This window comes from Folsomia candida, unplaced genomic scaffold (genome assembly GCF_002217175.1).
Source record: "Folsomia candida strain VU population unplaced genomic scaffold, ASM221717v1 Fcan01_Sc025, whole genome shotgun sequence".
NCBI lineage: Eukaryota > Metazoa > Arthropoda > Collembola > Entomobryomorpha > Isotomidae > Folsomia > Folsomia candida.
This window is the reverse complement of record NW_019091217.1, coordinates 897,778-911,363: the sequence shown is the minus strand read 5'-3', so window position 1 is coordinate 911,363 and position 13,586 is coordinate 897,778. Positions and strand designations below refer to the sequence as shown.

Sequence of the window (13,586 nt, the reverse complement as noted above, 5' to 3'; positions counted from 1 at the left end):
CCTCCATTATTAGTAATACGTACTAACCTCAAAAACTCGTCCAGACTCCTCCAAATCCACACTCTGCTACAGATTTGGTCAATAAAGACGACACAGTTTGCTCTCCTTCTCCACCATCTCGTCACCCACCATACGCTTCACTTAATATTTGCTGTCGTGAGGAAACGCAGAGTTTTACTTATTACGCTGGTGTGGTGTCGTTGTGTCAGCGTTTCCGAGCCAAATGAGTTAACCGAGTTGCAAAAAAATCTCATAAAGTTAGGTTTATGACAAGAAGCAGGAATTGCTTGGGGATGAGAATGCACAAAAATATACACAAAAACATAGCCCTAGTTTTGTTCCTGAAAATAGAGGAAAGCAAAATGTCTCCCTTTCTCTCTTCATGGCGAAAATATATTTTCTTTGGTAATAATTCAGTTTCGTAACGTACGAAATTAGTGGAGGGTCCAAAAATCGAGCCAGCCATCGACCATCATTGACGTTTGGCTGGCTGTCAGGACGGATGTGTGTCTCCCCGCCAGAGTTATCGTGGGGCATTGTCCACGTATGTACAAATGTGTAAGTGAAAGTATGCAAGCCTCACGGGTGACAGTATCAGTTCAATTTCGGAGCACAACGTGACATTCACACTGCTGCACTTCCATCCGCTCCAGTGGAGAAGGGCTGTTGGTTGTCGGATGTGTTGGGCTGATATGTGCTCGGCGGACCAAAACTTTCTCCAGCAGTGGATGGGTAGATACATCTCTGGGTGGTTGACACCCTTGCCAATTCCCATCTCTTACTCCACGTTTGTTGTCGGAACGTTCGGAATTCTAAACTAGGCGACGTTCCCGACTAATTTGGGATCGCAGAGTCACTTGCGAGGAGTGAAGGGAGAAAAATATGAGAAAGGTAGCAATAACCTTGTTGTTGTGAAACCACTCTCATCAGGATTGGACGTAGGAGGAGAGAGGCAATTGTGTTTTCCATTTTCATGTATCACTGCAAACCACTTGGCGCTTTGTCTTGGTGGAGCACATCCGTTATTTTATCGCAGTCCCGACACTTTCATACTCGGTCCTCGTCTGGGTGAAGTGAACGTGAACAAGGACAAAAATAGCGGTGGAGAAAGCAACCCAAAAGAGAAGATGACACAGCAGCCACCCTTTTCCTCGTACCTGATTCTTATGACAATGGCCAACTCTGTGTGTGTGCGAGAGAGGAGAAAGCACTCGCAACGGGATCCGTCACCATTTTTTGTCAGGGTTGCTGCAGGAAGCAAAAGTGCTGCTTATTGCCCTGGCACATGTATACGTACGCATCTACCATCAACGAAACAAGCCGTGTATTTTTTGTGTACTGCTAGAATCTATATGACAATACAAAAAATCTCGCCTCTAACAGAATCAACTGCCCACTCATGCACGTGCTAATCTTACTTTGCTATACTCAAAATACACACACATTGGTAATGTAGACTTTCACTTTCGATATGACAAATCAATTCTCTGCACAAACCACGCACAAGTTATACAAACTATACTCGTATAAGGTACGTATGACATAAATAAGAAATGTACGTATCCGCCAATGAATTTTTCTAAAAGTTTCAATCTCAACTTTTGAAAAGACTACATTGTGTCACTTTTTCGCTCCAAACTTTCTTCAGACAAAAGGTGGAAGTTTCTGCAGAAATCAACAGAATAAATAGAAAATTCCAACTTTCTGTAATCGAGATAACTGTAAGAAAAAACTTTGAAGTTTAATTCGGACCTGTGTCCGTAGGATTTCGAAGAGAGAAAAATTCTGGTGCTGCTATTGATACAGTTGTGCAAATATACTTCTCCCCTTTCATGGGAGGAAAGCCATTCAATTTATTTTATATTTCGCATTTGAAGATGGCATAAAATGTTAATGGGAGCCTCCCCACAATGGAGAGTGGGTCACGAGTAGGTGTTGGATATTTGTTGTGCTGCAACGCAACAGTACGTGCTGTGTGTGTGGAGTAATGGAGACGTATTTGTGGAGCAGCATACCAACTAATCTTAAGAGAAACTTAGGAACGAGTGATTCTTGCTCAACGCGACTGGTGGCTTTGACTGGGCTATTTTTTCCATGAACGTGATCAAAGAATGGGACATGAGGAAGCAAAATAAAATTGTAGCAGAACACCCATCCTCCTGTCACCTCGGCACTTACTTTTTTGTCACCCTCGCAATCTCGCAGAGTTCTCCACACAGATCGTGAAATGAAAACCATTCCTGATAAGCCAGACTTCGAAATCCATAGTTCCAAATAGTACTACAGAGAAAGCATTTACACGGATAAGTAAATATTTATAAATTTGTATCAACGACTTTTGTCAAGAAAATTATTTTTTATGCACACGTGCTCCCTGAAGTTATGTTTCGCGTGTGACGAGCGTGCATGTCGGGTGATGTTGTTGATTCTATTTACAATTCGCAATCAGTAGTCCTTCGTTTGCAGGAGAGGACGACGACGACCACCACACCCAAGTTTCGACACAATGCTTTCAATACGTTTCATTGTGTCGTGAGGACAATGGTACAATTCTCGCGTATTACTCGCACTCTGGACCTGCTGCCACTCCGGAATCTGGAGACACATCTTATTTATTTCTCTCCAAGACGAGGTCGCAATATCAAATTTCTCTCCCTCTGCACTGGGAGGATCCTGGCTGTCACCGTATGTCAAAAAGCATGACTTAAGTGCATCCCACCCGACTTCCCCTTCATTGGGCAAAATATATCTCGAAATCATTTCTCCCACTTGAATTCTCCTCTGCTCAACCCTCTCGTGTGCTGCGATGGGATCGAAATACATATTATTTCGATTTCCACCACTGCCTGCCTACATATATCCTTCTTCGAAAGTAGTAGGTATACGGGCGACGTCAGTATGATCAAGATCTCCCCCACGTCGGAACCTCGAGTGAAATGAAGCCAAGACACATTTTACTTTATGACCCAATACCATATATAAATATATCGGACGACGTAGTACACGTACTCCTGCATTCGTCGATGAACTCTCGAACCTCGACATGATCTGCACCTGCCAACACTTCTAATGCCCGTATTAACCATAACAATGAACAAAAGTCTGAAAAGTCGGTCAGTAGGTTGTTTCTGCCACTTTTTTCGCTCAGCACTTTCTCCCTCGTTCTTATTATTCTTCGTCTTCTTCCTCTGTGAACGGAGAAAGGGAGCTCAAGCCTCACTCGCGGAATCAACAATATCAAACCGAGGGAGAAAGTCTTCAAGGCTACACTTTCTCAACTTTTGGGTCGTCCATCTTTTCCCCCTCTCTTTCTCACTCGGAGAGATGGATATAAGCAGTGCACAACTTTGCCATTTGATATTCTTGGAATCCTTCAAGCCCCGTTTGATGAGAGTGTAGCCTGCTTTGGTTTATTAGATTAGCAAGAGAAGGGGACGATCAATAATTCCTGGCCCGTGACGACTTGATGTAAGATAATAGAAGAAGAATGAGACTGTTCAAGATATGGCTCGTTAAAAACCTCTTCCGTTTTTATCTCAAATTACGAAGCATGATGTGACAAGGAAGAAAAAAACGTAAGGTTGCGAGGAGTACGATACTGCATGGAAACTTTCTCCCTTGTAGTCACCACGGCCTCCTTGTACTTGTTACACTCTCCGCGGATGACAAAGTGGAGGAGGTGCCCGGTTAATGTAAATTACTTAATGCCTCCTCTTCATTATGTGTCGCTCAATAGTTTTCATCATCCGCCTCGTGTTCCAGATTAATAGGAGCACGTTTGACGACAATGCCTCCTGACATACCTGTAACAACTATTTAGTTAGCCTCGCACAATAGCGAGACAAAGGAAAATGTCGCCCATTTCTCGTCATAACACGACGTTTGAGAGAATAAGTTGAGCCCGCGACTATTTTTTTTGTTGGGAATAAATCTTTGTGTTATTCCAAGGAGGAGAAAGACAGCATAATCCTTCATTACTGTTTCTCCTCCTAAGTTCATTTCCCTCGAGCAACGGAAGCTTAGTTTCACTCTCTTTGTTCCCCAACTGCGAGTGCTTACGTACAAAAATACACAAGAGCATCTCGCGTACATTAATGATTTCTGAAAAATAATACCAAATTATTATTTTCCGCGTCTCGAACCTGACACGAAGTAAACAAGTTGAAGCCAATTTAATTAACCGATTTTTTCACCCAAAGAATTAATTTAGTTTGTTACGTATAAACGTAAATGGGTGGTACAAAAGCAGAAAGATTTATTGCACAAACACGGCATTCGAACTTAACTTGCGTATGAATACATTGAGCTGACGAGGTCTGTTGTTGCGTTTCCGTCTTGCTCCACCAGTGGAGCAACTTTCTCCAACTTGTTAGTCGCGTTTGTTCCCATGCTAAAATATGAACTTACGTAAATAAATACTTTATGATATTCCAGTCTAAAGGACCTCATTAATTTCGTGTCATTCGAGCGTATTTATTTGCAAATCAAATTAGGAAATGGAGCGATATTTCGAGGAATAGCTTTCACAATTTTAATAAGGCTGCAGTAAATTGAATAGTGTTGTCTAATAAGAAGTTGTTATTTTTTGGTGCAGGTCTAGCGCAGTCCTTGCCCTTGAAGAAGGAAGACGGATTACTCCTTCCCCCGAGCAGAAAAAGCCTTTTTAAAGGTCTTCAATCAGTCCGAAAAGAGAAAGAATAAAGTCTTGACATCCGGATCCAGGATGGCAAGAGGGATAAACATATTGAGGAAATTGGACCTTTTCTGTTCCTCGTTTGGCTGAACATCCAACCAACCAACCAACACAGTCAGAGTTGAACTTATTATTGGACTCTGTGCAGTTCGAAAAGAATTCCCAACCTCCGGCACTTTGACTCCACTTTTTGACTGCGTACGCTTCTTCTCAATAGACTACTACACAACCGACTCAAAATCACATCAGTCAAATGCAGACACAAGGAAGGGAATACAAAAAATAACATAACAGGCAGCCCAGCATACGGCGGCAGGTTTTCTTCCACCCAAACATTTTGGTCGTGCCAGCAGCAGCGGTGGTAAATTTTGCTCATATCTCAAAACTGGAGTAAGTGAAGTGCAAATAATAAAGTCGCCAGTGAGTAAAATCAAGACTTTGTTCCCCACTTTCTTCCCAGGAAGAAGTGCATCACCTAAAATACAGGAGGAGAGAGAGAGAGAGAGTACATATAAAGGTGTTCGTTAGACTGAACATCCGCTCGATTTTCAATCTCAACAGAGGGAAGAAAACCACAAAGACCGTATTACCAACTTGAGAGCTGCGGTGGACAACTATCCTCCATTCGGAGAAAGTGAAAGAATTTGAGGAAGGAAGAAGGAGAGAAAGTCTGGAATCCAGTTCCGAGAAATTGGTGGACATTGCGGAAAGTGATCGACAATGAGGGAATTTGTAGCTATGCCCTTAGTCGCGGCTTTGTTCCTCCTCGGAATAACCGGTAAGCAGATGAAATTTTCCTTCAAAAAGTAAAAACAATGTAACAGTGAAACTTCATTTCATCAAAAGCCTACAACAATGCATTTTAGAATCTGAGCAGAGGCTTTCTCAGGTTTCCTTCTCTTTCTTGTTCTCCTGCTGAGGTGGCTTGGCAAAAAAACGGCATACGTGCAAGAGTACAGCAGTATATCCGCTTATATTGAATCGGATATCTGTTACCAAGGCAGAAGGATACCTTTCTTTACCAGAGGCAACTTCATCTCGCTCACTGCTATTGACAAGTGATGTAAAATTAGTGTAATCTGACGCTCGCCACTTTTGACGTGGGCATAGAATGGACTCGAAATGCAAACTCGTATTACATTAGTGCAGACATTGACGAGATCACATTTGAAGTTTCGTCCAGAATTTAAAAGTTTTACATGCATGTGCACAAATTCAGCGTGGGTAAGGTTGGCGCATGAGAGAAAGTCGTGGTTTTGATCTCGAACAGATCTCTTCTCCACGAAATCCACATCATCCACACTTCAAAATTTTAGCTCCGCTCCGCTCAATCAAAAGTGCCGATGGAGCCCACTAGTACTCGAAAGGAGAAGAAACTAATTAAAACTTGTTTCAAAGTTTACAACCCCCGTTGGCCATCTAATTAGCAACCAGATCGGGAACGCCAAAAGCCAGAGAGAGAGGAAAAGTTTTTAACATGAAAAACTAGAATTTCCATGCTCGAGAGAGTTTATTTCTTTTTTGCCACGTCATTTCAGCCTTAATCTCGCCTCCTTTAAATGTTTTTAACAAGTCATACGCAGCCAATTTCTTCTCGAATACTTTCCTCCCGTCAATCCCAAAATTGGGAAAATTGGGGGAAAGCAGATTAGAGGACTCGGGTCAAAATTTGAGGTGATCGTGGTAGGAATCGACGGCGTGTGCATGTGTTCAGATTCCGCCAACAGGTAAATTTTAGATGGGAATTATGTAGGTCACTTCCTCACCCATGTTGTACTTTTGTGGTCTCTTACTGCAAACAATAGGTAAATGAAGAGGGAAAATCCTTGTTTAAACAATGCCCAACTCGATGGGATGATTTAGTCGTGCTCTATTGAAACTGTTAAAACCTGCATAATCCGCTTGATCCACACTGATCCGTGCTCCTTGGCGTCGCCACCTCGCAATAATGCTCCCCAATTGAGCAAATATTAATCTAGCGACTGCATTATATTCGTAATTCCCCTTATCCAAATCCACTTTACCAATGTTTCATCCATCTTCCCGACGGGGAAAGTCTGTTGGCAGCAGGATAAAGCAGAAAAGGTTGGAAAAGGGAAAACTCTTGAACTTTCACTCACCATCTTTTTTGAACAGCTTTTCCCCTTTTCTTTCACCGTCATAAAGAAAACTTTTTTAAGTTTTGAGCATCCTAGAAAATGAACCTTGACAGTGGTCGTTATCGTTATTATTTTCTTGTTGAGTGTGTTTGTTGCTACTTTTCCCGTCATTCAGACGCCTCTCAGAAGTAATCCAGAGCTCAAGTGAAAGCTCTTTAGGTTTTGAAGCGTTGGTCCCGTACAATGCACCTTTTTACTTCATCATCATCGCCTGCCTCAAAGAAAAAAATAAAAAAGTGTGCGTGTCCCGTTGCCTGATAGTAATTTCAACGTAAATAGATATTTCTGGATGATTGAAGAGGTACAAAATGAGCCAAAAGTGCAAGTCTTTTTCGCATCGATTTCACCAAATTGCACATAAAAAATTACAAATTCAGTTTTGGGTGGGGAGATTAATATAGCATAGCTTTTTTGAATTATATTCAACCACACCCCCTTCAAAAATTGGGGAAGAAAATTGGGAAAAATGAGAAGGTCAATGTACACTCGGTACAGAAAGAAGTAGATACCAACTTGCATTTGACATTTGACTTCCCTCATGAGTATGAACATTTTGATGCATCAAGACTTTCAAAATTCGAAAATTGGCGGTTTTTCGACCTACATATAAATCGTTAAAAAAGTGACCTTAGCGGTCATTTTGCGGCTGACAACCTGATGCCAGATTTTTCTTCGTCAGAAGTGCCACATTTTCCGCTTTTGTTGTCCGCTGCGAAATGACCGCTACCATGACTTTTTTTGGGGTCAAAGTTTCTGAGGGAGGGGCATATACAGCAAGAGCCATAACAAACTCTGGCCACTAATGAGTACAGAGAGAGAGAAACAGAGTGAGAAAATGGATCGCGCATACGATCCTAACGCACGATGGTGGTGGATACCCACCGCCAACTACTTTTCTCACTCTGTCTCATCTTCTCCTGCGAAATATGGGAAATGATTTTGTGTTACATTTGGCCTGGTTTTTATCAAGAGCACCTCGTCCTTTATTTTCTAAATTAGATGATGAGCCACTAAGAATGTAGTCACGTACTTCACGAGCAGCAAAAATTATCTGGCAAAAAATAATAAAAAATGTAGCAATGCACACGTATATTTTTCATTATTGTTCGCCACACGATATGCTATATATTCCAAGTGTAACCGATAAAAGCAAACATTCAGTTTACTTTCATTCATGTTAAATTCAATGTTTATGTTATTACGAGGCTGAGCTCAATTCTCGAAATTATGCGTGTATGCATTTCATTCAAAGCAAGCAAAACTTTTCTCATTTCACTCCAACTTTTTGACTTGGTTGACAACATGACAAAGATGGACGATAAATGTGGCGGCCGTTGTTTCCTCCCAGCTTTATTTGGCTTCTTCAGAGGACACATGATAAAGGCAAGGACGGAATAGTTTAAGGTTTTAAGGCTGCATAAAAGCCGAGTTGGAGGAAATCATGATGAAAATAAAAATGCTCTGCTCCTTGGCAAAGGGAAAATGTGCCGGATGAGGGAGAGGCTTTATTCCGCTATATAAGTGAGCAAAGGACGTGCTCGGATATGTACCACCGGACGGACTTTGGTTTAGTGCACGTACAGATAAAATGAATTGAGAATGGCGTATTATTTTCAAGGGAAGAAATTTATTTTTAGCCTTGACGCTTCAATAAAGCATGCGCTTGATTAAAAATGTATTTGAGATGTGCTGTATATGCATTATTTAGGGAGCATTTATTTATGAGAATTTACAGGGTGAGGAGCATCCGAGGAAAGGGAGGATGCTGTTGTTGTGCTGAATAGAGAATGAGGATTGCCTTGCACAATTTCCACAATAACAGTTTACGAAAGAGGAGGACGAACTCAAGTATCTGCTGAATGAGTATATTTGTGGTTGGTGGATTTAGTTTTGGATATTTGCCGATGGCCGTATGCTCTGCAAACCAATTCCGCTCCTCACTGGCCCAGTCAACAGAAGCAAATTATTGAATCATTCGTACGTCTCTGATCCGTGTGGGGTATTGCAAATTATGTAATTTTCACAAGCCTCTAACACTTGACGCTCATCAAATCCTCGGCTCGAGAGCTTTATTCTTCCACTTCTACAAGTCTACTCAATTTGGCTTCAACAAGCATTTTAATAAAAGGATTACAAGCCACGGGTTTTCTCCGAATCCAGATTTGGCCAACGGTTATAAGAGAAATTCTAAAGCGAGTATTCGTTTAGGTAAACTAGTTTCTAGTTTTTCAGTGTCTGTTGAGAAAACATTGCAAAAATGCCCGATCGATGAGAGATGACACGCCACATTACAAAATTAATTCGGCATTCGGAGCAGATTACGTATCAAAGACGATTAAAGTGTTGAATTATAGACAAATCGGTGGTTCATTGACTGAAGCGACTTTGGAATTAGTTCAATCCATGTTTAATAAGGCGGGGTTGAGTCCATTGATTTTTTATGACTTACCCAATGAGTAATATTTCCTCTTTCCCGTGCCATTCTTGCCACCAAGAAATGATTTCCTACGCTGAATGAGTATGAAGTGACCCAACTCTGTGGCGTGACTCCGTGTGGAGTTAGTTTCCAGACGGTTTGCGCTGGTTCATTGGCTTGCCTAGTTGACGGTGAGTCTGACCTAAAGCTGGGAACCTGGGCGAATTTTGCGTAGCGACATGGCGAGGTGAATTCGTGTGGTTTGAAGGTTGGAGCTGGAGGAGAACTTTGAATAGATGGCTGTTGGCCAAATGGCTTTCGCATAGGTGTTGGAGAGCAAAACCGAGTTACAGCCTGACACACAATCCATCAAAGAATGTAACTCGATCCAAATTTCTAAAGACCATGTCACCCAATAAGAGCACAGCCAGACACACACTTTTCTTCCTCCACTTTCTCCGTGCTCGTCCACCGCTAAATCTGCAACTTTTCACCCATCATCATCTTGCCCAGAATGAAAATAGTTTTATTATGCCGCCGTTGACACAACGTCGGATCGGCTTTCTCCAAACAAGGCGACGAACAATGAACCAATTTCACTCCGAGGAGGTTCGGGACAATAAATAAATACCTGTTCTGCTCCCACTGATCTCGTTAATCAGGCTGATTTGCGAATTTGGCTGAAACAAACGCAGTGTGTAATGCCAAACGAGTCCTTCTTTGTCCTTTCATTGGCAATTGAGAGCAATAAATTTTCTTTGACTCACTCTCCACCCAAATTTCAATTACTTTTAAGATTAAAGAAGCCCAGCAAGTTTTCCATTATTCTCTCCGCGGTTCCTGAAACGTGGATTAGTTGGAGAATTCTATTTATGGGGGAAGCGATTGTTCTCGCATTGTTGTGTTGCGTGCATATAATAATGTTCTGTTTGTGCAGAAAAGCGTGATGAATCAGTGGTCTTATTGGAAGAGAGTTTCTCTCCCATCGCCACCACTCCGTCACCACGGCATGCACGGTGCCAAGAAGTGAAAAGAAAATTGAGCCCCTAAGACTTGATGATGAATAGAACCCTTCATCTCGGTAAATGGGCATTTCCTAATTAATACTCGTCACACGCAAAGCACAGCCACCACCACCACGGCTATTGACTATTTTCCTAACCAACATCCCAGGATAATGGTGGGGTCCAACAAGCACAAGAGGAGACGGATGGATTGTGTAGGCCAGGACCAGTTTTCGTGACAGAGCGACAGGCGGAGACGGACAATATGAGTGGTGGTCGTAATAACGCAATATTAGTTTGGCAAAGTCAACCAAGTCGCATTCAAGATTTAATAACAGAGGCCGACGACTCTCATCTCATCTGAACAAGAAGATGAAGGTCTGCCTGCGAGGCCAAGACAAAGTCAACTACAGGCAATCCATTTTATTACCCCCTTTGACTATTCTTCTCGGCGTAGGCGTGTGTTTGTAGCAGCAGTACAATGGCCGGAGAAAGCAGAGCTCACACTAGCGGAAAACTCATCAATTATACATTGCCAAACCCAAACCAATGTGCCCCCTGGGACTGCACCACGTTCTCCAAATCGCGTATTTCCAAATACCTACTTGTACCTTATGAAATATGTGGGATCAAATGGTAGGACCCAAAAAATCTTAAATCTTATCATTGTCATTATGACCGTACGACTGAACGGTCCTTTTTATTAGGGATTAGCCCACGTATGTAATTGTCCCTCTTCAATGTCGTCACCGACTTGTTCCACTTTTTCGCCATCGCACAGTCCAGATCTTCAAGGAAGTACTTATCAATCTATCCAATGCCTGGCACGTCTCCACGACCCATGCAGAAAGAAACATGGACTGATACGTTGGACGCAATCAAAGACGGTGATTTTGCTTGGCTCATCTCTCGGCAAACAAGCCAATTTGACGATTGCCATCAATCCCCAAAGACACATATTTCTTATGATGATGGGTGTTTTATACGTGTTTATATCGATCATATATAGAGGTTCATTGGGTGGATGGCTGGCTGGCTGGCAGGTGGGTGGGTGGGTGGGTGCGATTGTGTTTTATGGAGGGAAATGGCAGTGGTCGTTTACACTCTAATTGCGACTCTTCCGTATTACTGTTGACAGCAGTGTTGCATGCATCGCGTGTTTGGGATAAACGTGCCAATCAAACATTGTTCAAAGTCTAATTTCATGGTTTACTCGCTCGCTCAACTGGGGAGCTCAATGTCAGATTGTGTTGCAGCAGGCTGCAGTTGTACACGTACAGGAAATATAATTGCACCTTGTAATGATTATACGGTTGATAACCCCTTATCCGCTGATTGATACATTTGTTGCTCTGAAAATAAATATAATTTCACGGAGCGAGAAACACGATTAATTTTAGTTTACATACATACTTTACGCATAATCTGAACAACACGATACGCAGTTATGTACACTCTTCCGCTCGTGTTGTGCCGTTGCATTTCCTCCAAGAAGGAGGCACCACAACAAGGCATTGATTACGACCTGGCCTTGCTTTCACCGTGGAAAAGCAGAGGGGAATTTGGGCGAGGGTTGGAGAAAGTTGAGAGTGAGAAGTCGTAAGACAACCCGAAGGAGGAATAAACGCTGCCCAAATGAGTCATGGCTTGCCCATAGATTTCCATTTCGGTGGAAAATTACGTCCGCCGTTCCGACTTGAGAGATTCAAAGGTTAGAGTTTGGCCGTTAGTCTAATGGAGTAATCGTTAGTCTAACGTCTCTTGTTGAGATGTACGATGCGAGACAGTGCCCATTGCATTGCGCAATTTACAGAGAGAGCTGCAGAGCACAACCCTTATGCGAGGTGGAGAATAAGACTTTCTCCCTGTGTTTCGGAGGTCTTTAACAATTTACAATTTAGCAGTTTAACAGTTTAGCTTAACCTTTATTGCATCCTAAAAGCCTTTTCACTCAGCCAGCAGCCAGATTCATCCAGATTCGAGCAAAGTCTGCGTTGAAAAGTTTAAAGGTCTGAAAGTAAACTTTTCCTTTCAGCGGAAAAGGGAAATCTGGATAAAAAATGGAGCCATTATTTGTGCACTACTTCCACTCCCATTTTCCGTGTTGCCTAAACATATCCACCCAGAAAATTTGAGAGCAATGAATCATAATTCGTGAAGTAGCATAAATTATAGTTATTCCTTGCCAGCTTTAATTTCCACCTTTCGAGGAATGGAGCTGGGATGTAATGAATTCCAGCTTTTCATAAATTGGTAAATGACTGCTCCAGATTCGGGGTTGACATTAAGATTGCAATCATCCACATTCATCAATTCCGCTAATGGTAATGGTGGAGAGAATCGCTCTCTAATTTGCTCCCCAACTACTTGCTGACAAGGGTTACCGACCTTCGCTTTCCAGGTCGACCCCAACCGATTCAAATCAGTATTACGACAGCGGCAAAATTGGCAATTTAAAAAACGAAAATTGGAAACAGATTATTTAGAGAACATTCCCAGCTAACGAAGGGTTTCGTAATAGTCCTCATTTACGAGTGCAAAAGAAAGTGTGGGTTGACATACCTGTTTCAATTGCGATTCTCGACACCACCACCACGCCGTTTGTCATCCTATGCAAATAAGTGTGTGAGTGTGTGTACTGGTGCATACTTGATCATACATACGTACGTACATGCATGCATGCATACGTAGTATTCAACAAAGCAGTCGTAAATTAAGTTTCACCCAATTCACTGGTGCGAGTAAAACTCGTTGGTAATGTCATAAAAAGCTGCCTTTGATCTCGCATTCTGAACGAGTTGTACATGGGCGCAAGTTACGCCCGCCACATTATGTTTAACTTGTTGGAGGAGGGTGGAGGAGTGGGAGTTGGTGACACACGTGCCAGAATTGTTACCAAGAACTTTGTTCTGAAAGGAAATGAATGCCATAGTCTCAAAATCTGTATTCTTTTTCTGTAAAATTGACAAAGCTACTTTCTCCGGTCGGACATGCTCCGCATTCGCTGCGAGATCACATCGCATCTTAGTCTGCGAGAAGCAATTAAGATATTCAAAAGAGGAAAAAAATCTTCATTTGCTCAGAGAAAGCGAGGAGGAGAAAGAAAGCTGGCTGGCTTTGTATCTTTCCGACTTGCGATCTAAATTCTAAATAAGTAGATGAGACTTCCGTCGCTCTGTTTCCAGACACATTTTCCCCAGTTTAAATACTCCCTGGCTTTGAATGAATAAAGATAAAAAAAGTAAAAGAAAGCCGTGGGAAGGAAGTAGGCACGGCTTGGTTAAGTTTCTGATTGGTTACCGAGTTTGGAGGAA

At 42.2% G+C, this 13,586-nt stretch overlaps 1 protein-coding gene across 1 annotated transcript in view; it reads left to right on the top strand.

The window, feature by feature from the left end:
* The window catches only part of LOC110859312, a 52,210-nt gene that overhangs the window by 5,353 nt on the left and 33,271 nt on the right, over positions 1-13,586 (top strand). The window contains exon 2 of the mRNA XM_022108237.2: positions 4,595-5,471. Coding sequence (XP_021963929.1) covers positions 5,414-5,471 — 58 coding nt within the window. The 5' untranslated portion in view covers positions 4,595-5,413. The remainder of the gene's footprint in view (positions 1-4,594; positions 5,472-13,586) is intronic.